The sequence below is a fragment of the Pogona vitticeps genome, chromosome 5, assembly GCF_051106095.1.
Source record: "Pogona vitticeps strain Pit_001003342236 chromosome 5, PviZW2.1, whole genome shotgun sequence".
NCBI lineage: Eukaryota > Metazoa > Chordata > Lepidosauria > Squamata > Agamidae > Pogona > Pogona vitticeps.
In genome coordinates this window covers 61854676-61876568 of record NC_135787.1, presented here as the reverse complement: position 1 = coordinate 61876568, position 21893 = coordinate 61854676, and the positions used below count along the sequence as shown (strand labels likewise).

General features: G+C 38.7%; 1 protein-coding gene across 50 annotated transcripts in view; it reads left to right on the top strand.

Annotated features, from left to right (window-relative positions):
• The window catches only part of SORBS2 (sorbin and SH3 domain containing 2), a 237799-nt gene extending 216009 nt beyond the window's left edge, over positions 1 to 21790 (top strand). For 31 of the 50 annotated variants that reach the window (XM_078393945.1, XM_078393939.1, XM_073001360.2 and 28 more), the window contains one exon: positions 967 to 7251. In XM_078393945.1, the coding sequence (XP_078250071.1) occupies positions 967 to 2091 (1125 nt within the window). In that variant the 3' untranslated portion in view covers positions 2092 to 7251. Of the gene's footprint in view, positions 1 to 966; positions 7252 to 12543; positions 12594 to 17684; positions 17792 to 19347 lie in introns of those variants that run through there. The other 19 variants (XM_078393957.1, XM_073001376.2, XM_073001371.2 and 16 more) reach the window with 2 other exon arrangements.
• The last annotated feature ends 103 nt before the right edge of the window (positions 21791 to 21893 follow it).

Sequence of the window (21893 nt, the reverse complement as noted above, 5' to 3'; positions counted from 1 at the left end):
GCCTCACTCAGTGTAAGGCAGCAGGTTCCTACATTCCTAGAGTTGGTCAATTCTTCTATGAACAATCTCAAAGGTGTTCTTTTTTCCCCAAATGCTTAATGTTGAAAATTAATAACAACAAAAACTACATTTTCAGTATTTATTGAAGCAATGGATATCCACCGATGCGATATACGTATGAATTCCACCTCTGCCATTTTTACAAAAGGAACCTGCAATCAATAATTCATTTTACAATGTGGTTCATCTAGCTATGATATTACAAATATAAAGTTATATGTTTACAATTCTTGTCTACAATGTGCACTAAATTGCATATGAATGCTGTGTAGTTTTAAAGGAAATGTAATTATATGTCAACTCCTATTTATTCTTAAATTAAAAGATGTGCTGAGTCATTGCAGGGGACATACATGTAGTTTAAGATTACATTTAGGATGTTGCATGGTTTCTAGGTCAGGTGTTAAAAAGCTCGAATACTTGTGTATAGCTAGAGATTGCCCAGATTAACTTTATTTTGTATTTAACAGTATCCCAATCCAAGTAGTATTTTCTTTTTTTTAGACAATACTACTATGATCTCAATATAATAACAGCTATGGCTTGGGAGGTTAAGGTAATCACATCTGGGCTGTTAGTCATAGAAAGCTGTACTAAAGGACAGCAAAGCACATGACACTCATGGATCAAATTCATTTCATGAACTTGGTGATTCAGATCTGTCTTGATGTTTGACATTTAAGCCCTGGGCAAGAACCTGATACAGTTTCACTTTTCAGATATGCTTTCTGCTCTTCTGATTTCATGTGCTAATGATTTCAGACATTTATGCTCAATGAAATAATATCCTATTGCCAGGAGATGACACAGGATATTTAAAAAAAATTATTGGTAGCACTCATAATATGACCCCGATGCTTTTTCTTCATCATGTTTTAATTCCTATGCTTTCCCTTATTTCTCAAGTTGGATCCCAAAACAACATCCATTCCTCTCAGGTACCAATCCTCTTCTTGTCCAGAATCTAATAAAGAGCATCTTCAGGCTGTCACCGATGAATGGTTGTCACTGACTCTTGGCTTTTCATCTCCAAGCACACCTTCCCCTTCTCCTCCACCTTTTCCTAAAAGCTTTCTTTCTGATTTAGAGGAACTCAGTTCTGTAGCTCTAACAGATTCACAAAGTGTACCAGGTCTCTCAGATAATCTTGCTCCACCAGTAAAGCATGGCCATTTCGTTCCAATTACCTCACCAAAGGCTCCCCACTCGTTCCCTGAACCTCCATCTTCACCTCAGTCATTTCCTTCATCTACCTGTAAATCACCTCCTCCAGCAACTCGGTTTCATAGCAGAGCGTGTAAGCCTGAATGTAACAATTTCAAAGATATGAGAGGAACCTCCACTATCAACGAAAGGAAAAACATCTCAGACATGACTCCAGAAGCACAAGGAAGAGCAGGTGCTCCAAAAGGCCCAGTACCCAAAATACTGACAGAGATTGATGAACAGGAAGAAGAAATCTGTGAAGAGCTGCTGTCGATAATCCAAGGGGGCCAGTCAAAGTGTAAAGATTCAGGTTTCTACAGACGTGCCCCTGATGTAACAGAACAACTAGCAAGGCTTCATATAGAGGAAGAGACAGGCCATGACTCTTCAGAGTCTTTGTTCACAATTCAGAAAGAGCCTATGGTATATTTGGAAGGGGACAGTTCACCAGATACTAAAAAAGAGGTATTTAAACTTCCTTTGATGGAATTCCTGCATTTACTCATTAATTCAAGTCTAACCTTTCTATTTTGTGTGTTTCTGCATGTGCCTTTCTACTATAGATTTCAAGAATTCTATAAGCCCACTAACATACAAAGCCTCTGTTATTCTCATAACTTTCTTCTGAAGATCGGAAGAAATGTGCTGTATTATTACCCCGACTGGATTTCCTTTCTTCCTCCTACAGCTAGTTCCCATTCTTTCGCCAGGAATGGCAAACTCTTAGTTTTCTTCCAAGGTTTGGAGATGTTATTTTTATTTCATTTCATTTCATTTGGAATACAGCTCCCAGAACCACTGGCCATGCTGGCTGGGAACTGTTGAGAGTTGTTGTTCAAACAAATAGGGGTGTGGAAGGGGTGCCCACCCACCCTCACAAACACACACTTATACACAATAGGTTGATAAAGCAGCCTATCACAATTCTGGACTGAGAGCGAAACCCAGCGGAAGGTGGTTTAAACCCTTCCTTTCACCCACATGTACAGTCTTCCTAATAAAAGTCCTCCTACCCCACCTCACCCCAGAAGTTGTTATTTGGCCTGGGAGGAAGCTATGATTTGGGCTCAATAGTTTTCTTCTGGGGTAGGTGGTATTTTCTGACATTTCATGGGGTAGGAGGAGGAATTTGACCACTATCCCTCTCCCTTCACATGGTAATGATGTAGAACTGAAGTGCTATTTTAAAGAAATAACTAAATAATTACAAATATTGCCATGCCTGTCATGAGTTTAAACTGCCACTTCATCCTTTCCCTCCCCTACTCTGATCACTCTGGCAATGCAAACCAGGGTGCGGGTAGAGCAACACACCCTGCTGCTTTTTGACTGCCAGGGGAGGCAGAAAATGAATTTCAAGCAGAAAGTGACTGAGGATGGGAGAACTAAACACACCCTGACTGTACATAGTGGTACTGAAGGCTGAGGACCCACACACCTAGTTTAGAGTAAATAAAAACAAGCCTGGAAAGCTGTATGATTAACACAGAATGCAGAGTCCCCCCCCCTTTTTAGTGAAAAAGCTGCAGTGGTCAGCTGGCAGAAAGAGGTTTTGTCTTGTTCTGCAGCCATTTTATCTAGTCCCTGGTGGCCTACCAAACGTCAGTTAAGGTGTACTCATACTTTTTCCCATAATTTCATTTGGAAGAAAATGATGGGAAGAAGTTTCCAAGGTGCAAGAAACATAATTCATCCACAGTCTTTTGCTTTGTCTTTTTTTTCTAAGTTTATGTGTAAGATCCCCACTAGGGAGCACACATGTTCCATAACAGTGAAGTCCAAATCATGTTATTTTCACGAAAATGTGACACTACATTCTAAGTGTGTTCTCAGGAATGTTTTGGAGCAGGGGGCAATGCTGCATAGTGGTATGTTATCATGTTTTGTACACATTATGTGTCCCACTATGCCACAGTGTGCTTGTCTGTGTACATTAAATTAATAAATAAATTTTATTTTAAAATAGAGGCCAGAATCCTGTTGCTTATACATCCTGGCATATGTGCAGCAGCATAAATAATAGCAACAAATGGCTACTAGTTAAGTAGTTGTTGCTTGTGTTCCTTATTATGTGCCAAGCCGCACAACTGGTGTACAACAAGAAACACATGTGGTGGCTCCTTAACTAGCAGTAATTAACCTGTGTGATTTATGTCATTTTACTTGTCAGTGTATGTAAACAATAGGATTCTGATCAATCAATATAGGATTCTTGGGAGACAAGAATCCTTTCTTTAGGCCTACACAATGTCTGACCCACCAAGCTAAACAATACTCTACTGGGCATATATTATAGCCAGCCATATCTTGAGGTTATACCTTCCCAGGTGTTCTTGCACACAAACATACGTATCATTGAAGACGTCAGCTAGCAGGAAAAAAAAACAGTGCAATGGCCCACTGGCTTGTATTCAATTTGAAAGTGATCAATGTATATGACAAAACATGTCTTCACTCCTTAGCTAGCAAATGTGCCTTGCTGCCAAAAGTAGCAGGCATTAGCCACCTTTCCGGTAAGTCATTGATCTTGTAGATAAGGGCTGCGAGCCAGTGACAGAAAGCTCTTTGCAGACATGCGTATGCTCAGACAAGGACAGAAGACTTTTTCTACATCCCTGCCCAGCTCACAAAGAACAGGTCCTCTGCTCTTATTAATTTGTGGCTTTGTCCTAAATGTACTAAGCCTACTAACCACACCGGTTGGTGGGTCGGGTTGGGGAGGTTTCTTTTCCTTTCACTGATGGTGGTGCAGTGTTCCTCTCGGTGCTTTGTCTCTCCCTTTGGAATTGTTTCCCCACGCAATTATTGTTGTCTCTCTTTCAATGTTCAAGGCAGCTTCACTTCCCTATGGGACACAAGCGCCTTCCACTTCTCCTTCCCATCTTGGTTCTAGTCCGTCATTTCATTCAGGCAAAACAGCTTTCTCTGAATGTCTTTCTACAACTTCCAAGCTGGCTGTTACCCACTCACCCCCTCTCCTTTCCAAACTGTCATACAGACAGGAGAAAAACTCACCCAAGTTAAAGGTAATGGCATCTACTGAGTTGCGGAGTCATGCATGCCTTTTCAGATGTTTGAGAAATGGGAAGCCTGCATCTTGACCTGATTAAAAAGCAGATTAGCTAGTGACTAATGTATTAATTTAAGCATGCAATCAGATCCACATATTTTAAGACACGGTATTTTGAATGTGCTTTGATTACTTAATGCCCCAGTCTTACTTCAGTGGAGCAAAAGTTAGTCGGAACTAAGACTCCTTGAAATCAGTGGTCCGAATTAAAATATCACAACCTTTCTAAACAATATTTCAGAGAGCAATTTTGGCACACAGTATCATCTCAGTATATATTATAGTCCTTATCCTTTTCCTTATCTAAATTTTTATTACTCTTTAATATTAGTGAGTCTCCCCATAAATGTTATCAGCAAAGCCCTCATCCCAAGCCTGTTAAATTGCAGTTGATATTCATGGCATAGGCTTTTGAAGAAATGTCTTCAGGGCCATCTCTCCATTTGTTGACCTGCCTGCGACTTAAAATCAACAGCCAAGGTTATTCTCCAAGAACTTCAGAACCATTATTTTTAAAAGGATAGAGTTTTCTCAGTTGAAATGCTCCAGTTGTGACCTATTTTTCATTTTTATGGAGCCTTGAGTGGCACCTACAGTGCAACTGTCCTGGTGCCAACTCAAAACACTTTTGCTTGCTCAGGATTTTAAATTGGCTAATTTGAGCTGATTCATTGAGTAGGATGTGCTGTTTTTATTTTGATAGTGTGTTTTGGAGTTTTACCATTTTGATCGCATTTTATTATTTTAGTACATTTGTATGTCATCCTGGCATCATTAAAGAAGAACAACTCTAAAAAGTTCTAATAGACAAAATATATAATAGATGTCAGTCCTATATTTCTCAAATCTAAGGTATGCATAAGAACCCTACTGAACTAACACAGACGCAAGCCAGTATTGTACTATTGTTTGCAGACAGGGCATCCTATCTGTCTAATGAAGAACTGACATTCTATTACTCCTTTCTGTTTTATTACATTGCCCTAGTATTAGTTTTCTTAGTCAAACCTCAGTTGTATGCCCTTCAAAAATTGCCAGAACACCATTACATAAGCACCCAAATGTCTGGCACAGAAACAGAAGTCTAGATTGGTTAATACCTTTATTGAATCACTGAAAAGTTACAAGCAACATGATATTTTGAATTCTACCAAAACTCTTTATCGAGCAAAGATGATATAAACCTTGGGGGAAGGAGATGATGTAAATAATCCAGAACTGTTGTGCAACATGTGATGACTTTTGTAGTTTTATTTATTTCCTGTTTTGTTTTTGTTTTGTTTTTTACAGCAGAGCATCACATCTTGCACATTTTACATTATTTACTTATTTATTTACTATTGGCTTCCCCCTCCCACCAATGTTTGCCTGAAAACAATTTGGGTAGAATTTGAAACTTCATCTTGTTTCTAATTTTTTAATAATCCAAATATTACCAATCTGGAACTTTGTGTCTATGCCGGAATTAGATAGTTCCTTTTTTTCCCTTACTGTCAGAAAAAAATAAAAATTAATTTACACTGCTGGGAATCCCACCAGTATGTTACCTTCCCTGTCATTACCACATGCAGTATCCATGTAGTGAGACAGTGATGTTAAAAAAACCCATTAATTTGTTATTTGAATCAAGTAACTTACTGAAAGTGCTTTCACTGCCATCTATGCTATCTTTTCAGCATTTTTATTACGTTATATGAAAGCAGTCTTACAGTCTCTATTGTATTGTGTTTTGTTTTGTTTTGTTTTGTTTTACACACATCTTCTCAATCAAGTTTTGGAATCTAATTTAAGGTGGCATCACCTTCCTATGTTTTCGTATATTTAGACTTTTAGGAGAACAGATCAGATACTAGGCATAGTTTCCTTTTCATTTCTTACATATTATAAAGTCAGATACTAATCTCTTTCCCCCCCATTGGTGAAGTTTTCGCTGTGTGTTTAGCTTTTGATGTTCCTCTGTTATAAATTGTATAGCTGCATTTTGAACATTTATAATTATCGTAATTTTGTGTCTAAATGATTCGAAAATTATTCATTCATGTCAGAAATGTAAGATTAATTATTTAGGATCGGCCAAAACATGTAGCTGATAACAAGAGCTTTCCAGGCACACAGTGGATTAACAGACCTGCATGTCTTTGCCCGTGGGCTTTTTGGAGATGAAGGACTGTTTTGTGCTGCTTGCAAGTGAGAATGAAACAACAACAAAATAGTGTTTGTCTGGGCTTTTTGATACATTGACCCATTGTTATGGTTTTTCTAGGCTGATTTAAAAAGAGAAATATTTGTCTTCGGCAAACCTCCTCGTAGCCCTGTTATGACAAGGAGATCTTGTGGCTCACCTGTCAGAGGGCACAGCTGTTCACATAGGGTATGGTACTGTATGGCCCTGTGTGCATTGCCAGGTTTCCCTAGCATAAGGAATTTTATGACTACTTGCTAGATCTTGAATTCTCACATTTGAGAAGATGTTACTTCCTGTTGTGTTGCTGTTTGAAATGGAACGGGTTTTTTAGTATTAACAATGTGCAAGCTGCAGTCACTTGTTTTGACGTGCACAGCTCTGTTGGAGGATTTGAAACCCCAAAACAAGTGTCTATGAAACAGGCTTCAAAAGAAGCAAATTCTCCAGTCACCTGAGTCTGTGTGTAATTCCGCCCCCAGTGACTCCTCTTGTTTCAAAGTATCTTATTTATGCAGCCATTTGTGATGGCTAAATAAGAAAAAAAATCATTGCAACGTTCTGTGGGTTTCATAATGTCCATGCTGGTCTTTCTTATTTTCAAGTGCATGATAATTTCTTGCCTGCAATATATATACCCTGTTCCCCTGAAAATAAGATCTAACCTGAAAATAAGCCTTAATATGATTTTTCAGGATGCCTATAATATAAGCCCTACCCCAAAAATAAGCCCTAGTTAAGTGAAAGCCCTCCCTCCACCATTGTGCAGCAACCAGAAGAAGATGACATGACTGTATTTGAATAAACATAGATTGTACATGAAAAAAAAAATAAAGCATCCCCTGAAATTAAGTCCTAATGCATTTTTGGAGCAAAAATTAATATAAGACCCTGTCTTATTTTTGGGGAAACAGGATACATATGGCAACATATGCTGCATACATTTGACTCCATGCTTCCTCATTATGCTGCTTCTTTCAGAGCTGTCATTTGCATCAACTTTTTCCCTTCTCTATCTGCGTAGAACTGTACTCTTATTTAAGGAGTAATCTCTTCTGATTGAAATACTTGTCTACGTGCTGTGTTTGTTGTACATGGAAAAGTGTGATTTTGTGCAAATTATGTAAAAACCAAATGTTATACATATTTGCTCCTCTATGTCTCTGTATAACTTACAAGAGCCATTAATCTAAGCTACAAAGAGAAGGAGTAGAGGGGGTGGAGGGCATTCAGCTAATCATGTTCAGGGGAAATAGTATTTGTGGAGCAATTGCAGTGACAGGAGTGAACAATTGTACACTCAGTGATGAAACTGAAGAGATTCATAGCTAGGGTCTCTCGATCTAGCAAACAAGCTTCTGCCTTTCCTCTTAGATTTATAGTTAGGCACCTTCGTTGATGCCTATGTCATCTCATACTGCAATGTTCTCCAGAGAGGACTGTCCTTGACGACTTGTTGAAGTCTGCCTCTATTGCAAAATATGGGAAATCAGCCATGTACCTGTTTTCTGGCGGTAGCACAGTTTTTAGGAGTTTTCAGTGAAAAAATTAAACCGTAGGTACTGATTTTAAAAAAGTTACAACTGCTCAGCCCATGCATAATGTGGGTTCTATATATTTTCTAACATCTAGAATCCTGTTGGTGATTTATGTGTGTGTTAAGTTAAATGGCATATGTCACCGGGTTGAATTCTCACAAACTAATGAGATCTGCTCATATTATTGGGGACACCTCTTTTGCGCATCAAATGTGTGCCTCTTAAAGCAACCAGTGCCTTGTTATTTTGCAGCAGCTCCCCATGGTGATTTATGCAGTGTAACTTGCACATATGTAAATCACATTCTGAGCAGCATGTAATCACAACTTTCATTTGCCTGATGGCAGTGAATGATGAAAACTTAAAAGGAATGTTTATTGTTATATGGTGCCTGGCAATAAAAAGTACTTTAAATCAGGGGTCCCCAAACCCTCATCCACGGACCAGTCCCAGCCTGTTGTCCTTGCCAGGACCGGGCTGCGGAGACAAATCTCCTGCCCCCACACTCAAACATATGCACACCCCTCCCCCCACACCTCCTCCCACAGATGCACACATGGCCCCTCCCATACACACATGGCCCTTCCCTCCCACACAGCCCCTCCCACTAACACACGGACGCACGCATGACCCTTCCTTCCCATACACAGATACACACAGCCCCTCCCATGCATGGACACACATGGCCTCTCCCATGTGTGCACAGTCCCTCCCACCAACACAAGGATGCACGCACGGGCCTTCCCCCCCACACACAGATGCCCCCCCGCACACACGCTAAATAGGTCCGTGGAGGTAAAAAGGTTGGGGACCAGTGCTTTAAATAATAAACAGCAATGGGAAATGACTAGTTACAAATAACAGATTACTTGAAATGAATTGCTTTTTCAATCATGAATTTGTAACTAGGTTACATTATGCTTGTTACTTCATAGGAGGTCATTTACAATGTAACTCTAACTACTTTTAGTTACTGTGTTATCATATCTCACTAAATAATAGAAGAAGAATATAACATGCTTCAGCTGTTAGCTTCTGCTGTGCCTTGCACTGCACCTCATTCAAACTGTTTTTCAGTATTTTAATTACTTTTGAGACACAGAGAAAAGTAAGAAGGTACTTTCAAAAACTGTAACAGTAGCTAATGAAATATTGTGGCCTTCAAACTGTAACTTGTGGCTTTTTAAAAGTACCTTTCCAAACTTTGACACATAATATAGGACCATCATTCTGTTCAAGGTTTGCCTGAATATCTTCTGGGGAAAATGTTTGGAATAATTACCAGATAATTTAATTAATTAATTAAAATTATTTTTAACCCATTTTCTCCTTTAAAATGACCCAGGTCAGCTTACAATTAAAAGACATTATTTATGTTAGTAAAAATGAGTATACAATACTAAAAGAATCGATGAATACAATACCAGAAATCATAAACAACACCAAAATACATTCAATGCTGTAAGGTACAACAGTCCATTTTAAAAACTCCACTAGGCAGCCATTTACTCAGGGAAAGCTGGCCTGAAGAGAAAGATCTCCTTCTCCTTATGGAAGGAAAGTAAAGATGGGGCCAGTCTAGCCTCCTGTGGCAGAGAGTTCTAGAGTCTGGGAGCAGCAACAGAGAAAGCTCTCTCCCGTGTCTGTAATAAACGCACCTGTGAATGTGATGGGATGGAGAGGAAGGCCTCTCCTGATGATCTTATTTATTTATTTATTGAATTTATATGCCACCCACTCTACCCTATCTTCAGCAGGTTCATATAGGGAGATGCAGTCCATGAGATAGTTTGGGCCCAAACCATTTAGGGCATTGTAGGTTAGAACCATCACTTTGAATTCTGCCTGGGAATGGATCAGGAGCCAGTGTAGCTGCAGTAACAGGGGGATTGTGTGATCTTTGTGTCCAGTCCCAGTTAGGAATCTGGCTGCTGTGCCTTGGACCCACTGAAGTTTCCTGACATCTATCTATCACATTAAAATTTTCAGTAGTCTTTTGCCTATTTATATGAGCTATATTCATTTTATTCATCAAATACAAATTTAATTTAGGAGCTTAGACACAGTCTAGTGGCATACATGCAACATACTGGTAGTTTCAGAATGTTCTTATTAGCTGCCACAAATCCTAATTTAAAAAACACTACCCAACTCCCTTGAATTTAATGTCTGTTTCACTCATTAGCATTGCTATGTGTATATGGAAATGTGTTTTAAATGTATGTTAAAATTCTGGTGCAGGAACATGTCAAATACATCTTTGAAAACATACATCTTGTATGCACATACTCAGCATATATGCATACATGCTGGCCAAAGTGCACAGGTAATATTAAACGAATTTAAGTCACAATTAAGTCACAATGATGTAACATGCCAAAAGCTATGGATTTAAATGTAATTCCCATGGATATAATGTGTTCTGCTCCAAATATAACTCAGTAGGGATGTAATCCAATACCTGATGCACACATTACACTATGCTCAGAAGCATTTCCTATTCAGCTGCTCCTGCAGAAGAAATGTAAACAGTTTTTTTAATTTTCTGGGAAAGCTGCTGATTGAGAATAACTCTGCTACATCATTTTCCTGCCCACCAATGTATTATAATATCCAGCTTTCATGGTTTGTGTGATGATCGTATACAGAGCTATTTCTGAGTCTTATAACATCTTCCTTGTACTACATCTTTGGATTTATGTAATGTACTAAAATATTGGAATTACTTGGGGAGATTTAAGACATTGAATGCATCCTGGTAAATCTTGGGTGATTAGTAAATGTGGGCTCAATTTAGACAAAATGAAGCAATAATGTTTGAGCTCTGCAGTTCTGAGATTATAATGATGATCTTATTCAGTTATTCAGCTAAAAAAAATGAAAACATTCAAAAAAATGAAAAAGTGACCTAGTCTAGGTCATACAAAAACCATATGATCTTGACCGAAGAGATGTGAAAGATGGACTACAACTAAGCATTCACAGCTAGAGATGCATTCATGCAACCTTTTCTCTTCCCACTCTGTTATAGCTTTGGATAAACAAGAATATTATGGTATCATGAATGTCCCTACATTTACTGTTGATTGAATGCAACCAGGTGGTCCATCAGACTGCTATAGAATCCAGCCATTTTGTATAACTAGAGATACACGGAGCTACTCTTGCCTCTGCTGGGCCACATGACCAATAAGTTGCACAGAAATTGTACATTCTGTATTTTTCATGTGCCTGGACTTCTCAAACAATAATCTTTTCTCAGGGATCGATGCATCCCACAGATGTTATATGGTTCACTTCCTGTTACCTGAAATCCTGCTCATCGGTTGTGAATCATTCATAAAATTAAGATCCACGCAAATGTTATCCACAAAGAAAGTTCAAAACAGTTGTGTAAATGCACCCTCAAGGACATTTTTGTTGAACTGCAACCTTTGCAGATAAGGAAAAGCAAGGAATCAGCTTCTCGTCTATGTGTTGCCAAACTTTTTTCAGGGTTTTCTTTACTTACCTTTCATTCACCAGACAGTTGCTTTCACAAGTTTATTAGAAATGCTAACCCTCTTTTTCAAAACTTAGATTAATCCTGATCTTGGACATCAGGACGAAAATTTATTTTCAGCTTCTCAGGCTATTGACACCAGTTAACAGTCCCTTCCACCAACTTATAACGGTACATTAGGGTGAATTGCATTCCTTCTAGAATTTGTTTTCTTATTACTTCTTAAAACAACATAAACTTCTACAGTCTGCTTCCACTCTCAAGACTGGGTAATATCAAAAGCAGGCCAGCATATTGCCACCTAGATACCTGTGCAGAGAGTCCTTTTGCGGGAATGTTGCCTTGAGCCATCATAAGGAATGGCTATGTGTTCTGTCCATGTTGTCCCAACTGATTTAAATTATGCTTATTTGAGATGGCTTTTCCATGTTAAAACTGCACACTCACCGATTTGCTCATTTAATGTAATAAGATACTAAAAAGCTACAATGTTTCTGCTTTCTCTTTTGTAGTGAGATTTAGATTAAAGAGAATTGACAGTCTTCCAAGCTGCAAAAGGGGTTTTATGAACTTCTAGTGTCCGCGCTTCTCTTTTATGCTTTAACCGATAGCTTGGCAAAGTACAGTCCTCCAGATGCTGTCAGATTGTAGATCTTACCTACTTTAGCTACCATAACCGATGAAGGATGCTGGGTTAATATAACTGTAACTGGAGGGCCATAGTTTGCTCTTTGCTAACTTAACCATCTAAGGTGGCCAGCTGCTCAACTGGGCCTACATCACACACAGCCCTCTGAGATACAAGTGATTCCCTATTGTAGCCTATTGGCTATTCAATTTTTATTTTTGGGGATTTTTTTTATGCAGCCCCAAGACTGGGCGTACAAGTGGATTTTTACATAGCAAGCTGTGTATGATCCTAGTGCTGCTAAGCTTAAGTCTTCAGTTTGTGAATCTTACTTCATTTCAACTCATTTCATTTCAGCCCCAGCGTCCTGTGTTTACTCATGAAAATATACACAGTGGGGGGGAACCGTAAGTATTTTAACCTACTCATGTTCTTCTCTATATAACAGTATTAAAATTATGATGGAGTAAAGAAGGGGAAGCAGTAGCCATTCTGGAAGCCATCTACTAAAGATGCTTGCACTCCAGAGCCCATTGGAGTGCAAGATAGACAAATATGTATGAAAGATAAATATGTAATAAAAGAGGTTGGAGATGGGTTGTCCCTTCTGGATTGGCTACTATCTGTCCCCGACTTGCTTACCATTGATTCATACATGGGCCATGATCCATATCACCATCCCTTAAAAAGCTCTCGACACCCAGGACTCATGTATGGTAAGAAGGTGTAATCCCAATGGAGGCGAAGGCCAACATCATGCTAGCTAGCACCCAACTGCTAATGTAACAGGACTTCCTTTTCCTCCATTCTCCCCGGAACCTTCCATGCTTCCCCAAAATTGTCTTTGAAAGGTGTCTCGGCCCTTCAGAACATTTTTTGGGAGGGATGCACAGTGGACTGCAGGGAAAGGGACATTGCTCCCACCTGGTTACAGTGACTGATGTAGTTCTCTCAGTGGAAGGAGCTTATTGGATCCTGGCCAGAGGGAACAAGTCAACCATGGGTTGCATACATGGCTGTGAACAAATGGGAGCAAGACATCTTCAAAACTCCATGGTGAGACACTTGTTTCACATTCATTAGGTGTCTGAATTTTATCTTTGAATAAAAGGAACTTGAGTTTTAAGTCTGAGAAGGATTTCTGCCCGAGACTTTGGTGATCCTCTGTCAATCTTCAGAAATTGTACTGGGTCTGCTAGCCAGAAGCTTGTGGAGGAAATCTTTGTGAAGCTAATAATTTTTACAAAATCAGGGATTAGTATGTTGTGCAATGCTAGATCTTAACATTTGTGAGTCTGTACAATTGTTCAAGCCTCCTCAGTACCAATGGCCAGGAACTAATTATGTACTTCCACTGGATCTCATTGCTTTAATTTCTCCTACGGCCCTCCACCCCACTTTCAAAATGGGTTCTGAGGCTGGGAAATCCTCTGGAATAGGTTTTTGGTACCATGCTACACTGGGAGGTGGAGGGGAAGAAAGGACCCCATTCTGCTGACATTTAGTGCACCAAATTTATCAGCTGTTTTATTCAGTAGCAGAACATCTTGTTGTAAGACTTCTTTGGAGAAGTGAAATCCACATTCTGTGGCTCATTTCAAATATTTTGCCACTACTGAAAAAGAAAAGTCACAGTTATAGCTGAAGTTCAGGCTCACACAAAGAAATGCCAAGCTAATTAAACTGTTACACTGAATATTCTGGGCTACCTTTTTGTTGAATGTCTACTTCAAAATTTCTCAGAAAGGATTATTTAGGTTGTCATTATTATGAGTTGTCAGTAAGAATTTTTTAGATTTATAGATACATACCCAGCACGAGTAATCTAGGTTGATGTGCTAGACATAGAGGAAAGAAAAGATTTCATTCTGCAGATGGCAGACCTGGAGGAAACTTTTCTTTAACGAACAAGTGTGCTGTTTCATAGATCACAATGCAAGCTGGGGTTGAGCAGTGTGGAATGATTTCAAAACCCCAAGAAACAATTTAAATCGATTTTCAGATGACCTAATTAATACTTTTCCTGACCAAACATAACATAAAAAGAGCATAACAGTGTGAAATTGAATAAAGCTACTATCATGATTATAATTCAGAATCAAAGACTACACCCCCCAGATGCCTTAGGAGCAACAAAATATATAAATGCTAAAAATCCGAAAGCAAAGAATTTATGTTTGGCTCTCTGTATAAGATGTAGAGGCATTAGGCAAGATTCTTGTATACTACCAGTAAACATGTCTACTCAGGAATAGATCACACTGAACTTAGTCCAGCGTACTCCCATACATACAATCTTAGATTGTAGTCTAACTGCCTAGAATTTTATAGAAGCAAGGGCAGGTAGTTAATGAGCAAAACATCATTTCCCTATAACATGGGAAATAAATGTCTGAATGTTCATAATTTGACTGATATTATATGATCCACTCTAAGGTAATTTAGTATTATTATTCCCTTAATAATGCATATAAGGGGAAAAAAGCTGAAAATAACGTCTTGCTTGAAGCCATCTCGTAAATTCATGGTACTGCCACAATGTGAACTGGAACTTCCTGATCCATGTTTAAATCTGTTAACCATCACAATGCATCAACTCTCTGTTAAAGTTAATATTTTGATCTGTGTGTTATATTCCACATTTCTCCCATGATGGAACACAAGACAGCATCAGTGCCATTTCTAGGAAGCCTACTGTCTGAGCACTGAGCATATCTAAGCTCACTGGTCAGTCCTGTTGAACAAAACATGACTCACATCTGAGTAGGCACATTGAATACAGAGTTGCATCGCAACTTAATAGCAAACTTTTTGATCTTTAGGCTGGTTTCTAGGTTTGTTTGTTTATTTATTTATTTATTAGATTTCTTCCCCGCTCCTCTAGACAATGTCACTTGGGATGGCTTACATAGATAAAAACACATCAATATAAACATGTATAAAATCATAAAAAAATACAATTACAATTATAACGATTAATTCCAAAACAATACATTATCAAGATGGCAAAAAAAAACCTTAATTGACTGGAGGGAAAGGCTGCTTGAATAGCCAAGTTTTTAACTGGCTTTTGAAGACACCCAGTGAGGGTGCCAGCCAAATTTCAGTCGGGAGAGTGTACCACAGCCGAGGGGCCACCGCCGAGAAGGCCCAGTTTCTTGTTTTTTCGTTCCGGGCCTCCCTCGGCGTCAGGCCCCTCAGCCGGCCCTGCTGGCTATATCAGGTGATTTGGGTAAATCTAGGTGGGAGAAGACGATCTGCCAAATATTGAGGTCCCAAGCCGTTTAGGGCTTTATATGTAATCATTAACACTTTGAAGTCAATGTGGAAACGGATGGGCAACCAGTGCAAGGCAGCCAGAGTGGGGGACATATGCTGATATTTCCTCACCCCACTGAGAAGCCTGGCTGCCGCATTCTGGACCACCTGAAGTTTCCGCATCAACCTCAAAGGCAGCCCCACGTAGAGTGCATAGGTTGCAATCCCAACCTATGCACTCATTTTGGAACTCCAGTTTGAACAGTGAGAGCCTGGCCTCAACACTTGGCTAAGGTTATTTTAGGGATTTCCAGTTCCCCTCACCATGGCTGTGCAGTGCTTTGTCAAATGAAAAATCCTGCAGGGCTCAAAATCTAGACTTCTGAGATTTCATAAGTTTAATAAAGACATCACCCACTCTTGCCTTTGGACTCTGCTTTCTTGAAGGGGAAAGGATTAAAATTATTTCATTTTTGATCCTATCTATCCATCCACTATAATGTCAAATACTGTATAATTCTTCTACCTAGAAAGCAAACATCGTGCCCTCCATGGCAACCTTGCCAGCATTGCACTTAAGCTAAATTCTAAAACTGAAGGTTTCTACCTCCATTTAGACCAGTTTTATAGGAAATAAAATTGCTCTAAAAACCTTCTTGTATTCCACCTGAACTACAATGGGACGTGTAGCCTGTAACTGAAGAGCACAGTTCATCTTCTTTGTGGAAAGGGCTGCCTTTGAGCAATGGGCAACATCAAACACTTTATACTGCTAAACAAAATTACATACATACATACATACATACATACATACATACATACATACATACATACATACATACATACATACATACATACATACATACATACATACATACATACATACATACATACATACATACATAATCACTTTGTAGCCAATCAGGCTGTACACAAGAACATTGATTAAACCAGTCTTCAAAATAGTATTTGAAATCTAACATAAGTGCATATAAACAAGCATAAAATAATACAATAATAGTAATAGAATAATAACATAAGCATTCTCAAAATATTAACAAGATGCGAAATTAATTTGAAGAACATAATTAATTTATACTGCACTGAATGTGGAAGGTTTGTCTTGTCCTCAATAAACGGCCTATGCATAATGTTTGCAATAGCAAAGCATATTTAAATGTGTTGGGGTCTGTGAGTTCATATTTGATTTTGGAGGCCTTTTATGATTATGAAGTGGACAATTTTTCATCTCATTTAGTTCTAAACTATCTTTGTTACCAAATGTATGCCTAGTGAGGTGACGTAGCTAATTACCTTGTGGTTCCTTGGGCATCTTTGCAAATGAATTTGCATTATCACGTATATGTGGACATTGTGTTAGTATTTCTCATAGTGCAGCATACCAGTTGCTGCTGAACCAGCTGGAGAATGTGTACGCAGCTGAGGTGAGCCTGTCCTAGTTGCATTTGTATCTCTCCTTTCCTCCAGTGAGCTCAGGAGAGCAGACAATGCTCTCTTCTCCCCGCATTATCCCCACAGCTACCCTGTGAGGTAGGTCGGGCTGAGAGAGGTCACCCAGTGCTGAGCCCGGATTCAAACTCACATCTCCTAGTCTAACCCTCTCACCAATAGACCACATTGGTTATATGTGGCATATCTTTCTGAGTGAAGTTTGTTAAATATTGAGACCTAAATCCAGTTTTAATTCTAACTGAAGTAGGGGCCATTGAAAACAATGGGACTTATCTTAATGCTGGCTAACAGGCAGATTTCATTTTAAATGTGTCTGTTCTAACTGGAAATAAAACTGAATCTAGTCCTTAGATGTATTTTCTCTGTTATTTTAGAGGTGAATTCTTTCCTTCTCATTCTTCTGCATACCATGCACATTTAAAAGTGGAAGACTCTTTAAATTATCACGTATTGAAGAATTAGTTTTGCATTTCTTAACTGATTCTAGTGAATTAGTTAAGTAACCACAACTGATTTAGAAACCAGATTCTTTGGAGTAAAGATATTCTAGTCCATTTAGTTTTGAGTGAACCCATATGCCGTACTCTGCTTAGCTAGCTTGTGAGTTGCTCTCAAGATTGTGGCTCAAATTATGTTTAACATTGTCTTTACATAAACTTTTATTAGTAGTTTATTTTTATCTTCAAGGGACTAATGAACAAGCTGTTTGTTCTAGCTTAATGCAAAGCGTTCACTTTTTTAAAATGCATCCATTTGTCCTGTTTAAGGTTTCAGGTTCTGTATAACTATACTCCTAGGAATGAAGATGAATTGGAGCTGAGAGAGGGAGATGTCATTGATGTGATGGAAAAGTGTGATGATGGATGGTTTGTGGGTATGTTTATTTTAAATTCAGTTGTGCCTTAGGCAAAAATTAATACCTCAGAGATCATGTAGCTGAAGGGTCTGATGTGCTATGGCTAACAAACCAGACTTAGTGTGATCACTATAGTAATGCTAACTTTGATTAATCTTCTCAAAAATTAGGTTTTTTGTTATGCCTTGTAGACAGAATCTTGTCATCATACACAATACATATCACTCTCTCATTAAGATTTCTGGTGATGTTTTGATACACCCGTGGAACTCACACACAGGACTACCTCTTGGGGTTTTTTTATGAGCTCACCTGTTCAGCCTCCCCTAATCATTTGTATCTGGGTACAAATCTAGCAGTATAAGATGGCTTGGAGCCCTGCAACCAAAGCACAAGGCATTGATACGTGCAGTGCACATGCTACATGAGGTCTGGCAGAGACGTATTATGATCAGAGGCAGTTTGTATTCCCCTGTCTACTTCTGATTGTTGGGTGCCTTGTTTAACAACGAGGACATATCTCCATAAAAAGGTAAAGGTTCCCCTTGACAATTTTTGTCCAGTCGTGTTCGACTCTAGGGGGTGGTGCTCATCCCCGTTTCCAAGCCATAGAGCCAGCATTTTTGTCCGAAGACAATCTTCCATGGTCACATGGCCAGTGCAACTTAGACACAGAATGCTGTTACCTTCCCACTGAGGTGGTCCCTATTGATCTACTTGCATTTGCATGCTTTCGAACCGCTAGGTTGGTGGGAGCTGGGACAAGCGACGGAAGCTCACTCCGTCGTGTGGATTCAATCTTATGACTGCTGGTCTTCTGACCCTGCAGCACAGGCTTCTGCGGTTTAGCCCACAGCGCCACCATGTCCCATATCTCCATAACCCCTTTTATTTTGAAAAGGAGGCAGTATTCTCAGAAAAGTGTTCTCTGTACTTTGATGTGTTATGTGCTGCTAGTTATACTAGCCATCCTCATAAACTTTGGTAGAGATGTGTTGGAGGTGCCTCTGTGTGCCTGCGTGTACACACACACATGCACACGCACACACACACATCTATATTGAGAGAGAAAGAGTGAGATCGTAGAGTTAAATAAATGGGTATCCCATTCCAACAAACGAAGGGATACTCTTAACACATTTTTAGAAGCTGTGCTCCTTTCAGTGGCAAAAGACATTGCTCTTGTATCTTGTATTCTAACAAGTCTTGTTTCATGATTGGTCATTAGAAGGTTAAACCAATGGAGAAATCTTCAAAGGTTGCTTTGGCATTTCACTGCTGAAGAGGCAAACTAGATTTTAAACGTTTAAAGTGCCCTTGTCTCTTCAACAGTGAGCTAGTCTAGTGAGAGTGTCCACAATCCATGATTAAATCACAGTTCTCCCCATTTTACATCCATACTATTTTAGGATGATTTCCACACAGAATTCCCTTTGCAATGTAATGTACTCTGTATTGTCCAAATGATATAGCATATGCTGTGTTAATGAAATATCTTGAAATGTAAAGTCTATCTTTAGATATTTTTTTTTTAACCTCTAGTGCTATGTTTCACTTATTACTTCTACTTTCAGGAACGTCCAGAAGAACAAAATTCTTTGGTACTTTCCCTGGGAACTATGTCAAGAGGCTGTGAAATGTTGTTTGTTTCTCTCTCCTCCCCCCCTCTTAATTATTTATGCTGCATTTCTACAACACATCTGCATATAAAGCTGCTAGAAAACATGCTCCACCAGCCTTCTGTTTTCCTGCTTTGCAGTTCCAGGTAGAAATCACCTAGTTCATCTTCGCCATTCCCATCTTCATCTGCCAGCCAGCAGTATTATCGTAACAGCTATGATGGGATAATAACTGAGCTTTTATGAAACAAGAGGAATTAGTTCAACATTTAGAATATCTCTCCTTTTTTGTGTGTGCATCAAATCCTTGGCTGCTCCCCCACGAATTTGAAATGTGAATATAAGGAAAAAGCTTAGTGCAAGGCGCATTGTGACACTTTAAGTTACCAATGTTATTTGAAGTAATTTGCAGCACTGTTCTTAAGGAAAAAAATCTACCGTTACTTCATATATAGAGCAGGTTGTGGTTCACTACTTTTTAACTTTTTTTAAGTTTTCACATTCTTTTTAAGTTCAGTAGCATACGTTGCTTTCACTTTGCTGTGTCACACATTTGCCTGTTTTCACCCAATTGCAATACAAGATAATTACTAAAATAGATAGTTTCCCTGCCCTTTTGTCCTGCAATGTATGCAGAGTGGTTGTAAAATGTCAGGCAGAAGGAATTAAACAGAGGAATTGGTACTAGAATATGTGCTAAGCATGGTTCCCAGCTAGAGCTCTTAAGACTTTGTAAGTCATGGGGTGAGGGAATCAGGAGTCCATTATATCCTCCCTTTTCTTTTCCAAATAAGAGCAGTTTCACGTATGAATGATACCTACAAATACAGGTAGGTGTAGATATTGGAGTTTAAACTTCCCATATTTGCACCTATTAACATCTGAAGCAGATAAATTATGCTTCCAATGCAGTAAAGTGTGTCACAGAGAAAATGTGCAGTCATAATCATGCATTAATGATATGTACAAATAAAGAAAGTGTGAGCAGGAAATGTCCTAAGCAGAGAGGGACTGCACAGAAAGGTGAGTGCGCCCAGAGCAATTATGGCACATGATCAAGTTCCCATTTCCTGCACATACAGGAAACGTCATGTGTCCTCACGTATTTGTGCATATTTTTAACATCTGAAGCCTGTCCATATTTGCAGCTTGGCATTGAACAAATGCAGAATGTGAAAAATGTAAGTTAACCACAGGCTATTATGAAGCAAGCCAACGGAGTCCTCCGCTCTGTCACAAAATAATGTGATAACAACAAAGTATCTGAAAGTCCAGTATTCAAATGCATTTCTCATATGTAGCTTTGGCAAGATAAAAACAATGCTAGTACATGTTTTTACTGTAACATAGTCACTGAAGAGGAGGGAGAGAAGGGGCATCCACAGAAAATATCACATAATGTTATTACTTTGCTACATAAGTTTGCACGTGAATTTTAAGAAATATATTTTGTTTTTTTAGCAATGGAGCATTAAAAGTAAGAAACAACAACAAAAAGGCACAAACATGAAAGTCACTGTATGCGAGCGAATTATCATCCCTTGGTTTAATGAGAAGTATTGGAATACAGTATTTGTTTTCTGTATACAGCATAAATAGCATAGGGTGGAAAATACATGACTTCCCATATCTATAGCTTTATGCAAAGCAGCCCAGATTTGGTTTTGCTGGCACCTTAAGGAAGGCAAAAACAAAGTGAGATATAACAATTTTAACTACATTTCTTTTGTGGTAAAAGACAGATCTTGCAAATTTGTCATCTTGTAGCATTTTGTACATATGTTTGCTTTTTTGTACAGAGCGATTTTATTGTTCATTGTTTTAACAGAGAGAGAGAGAGAGAGGAAAAAATCAAGTTGTTTATTTGATCTTCAGCCCACTCCCTTTCCACTAATAAAATATCATCCCTGTCTTCTTTATTTGCCCCATCCTCTGTATGAGCACATTTGGATAGTGCAATTCTGTAAAATAGCATTCGATGCAAAGTTTTATGAATTATAATATGGTTTTACCAGCCAAATCTTTAAACTTGTATATACGTCTTTATTATGGAGAAATGTCAGTAAGACAGATAAAGAATCACCTTTGTCCAGCATACCTTTATTACTACAAATTTCATGGCAAAAGCTTTATCTTTCAAAGGCTTTCCATTATAAACTTAGATGTGCATGCAGCTTTGCTGTGAAATCAATACTTTGATGCCATTTATGATGGGAGACTTAAATGTCTGTTGCCTGTGATATTTAAAAAAGAAGCACTGTTTCTACTCTGTATCTGATTTTAATAGAACAAGTTTTTCATACCTGGCTTTCAGGTAATTGACTTTCAATTCTTACATGCAAGAGGTATCTGTGTTTTTTCCTTGAATAGACTTCTAATAAAATTTGCTTGGAGTATATGATTGTGTCTTGTTAATTATAAACTGTATAGCAGAGCATCCAAAGCTTAAGTTTAATAGATTGGAATTAAAATGCTGAGTAGCTGGGTGCATCATCCTGGAG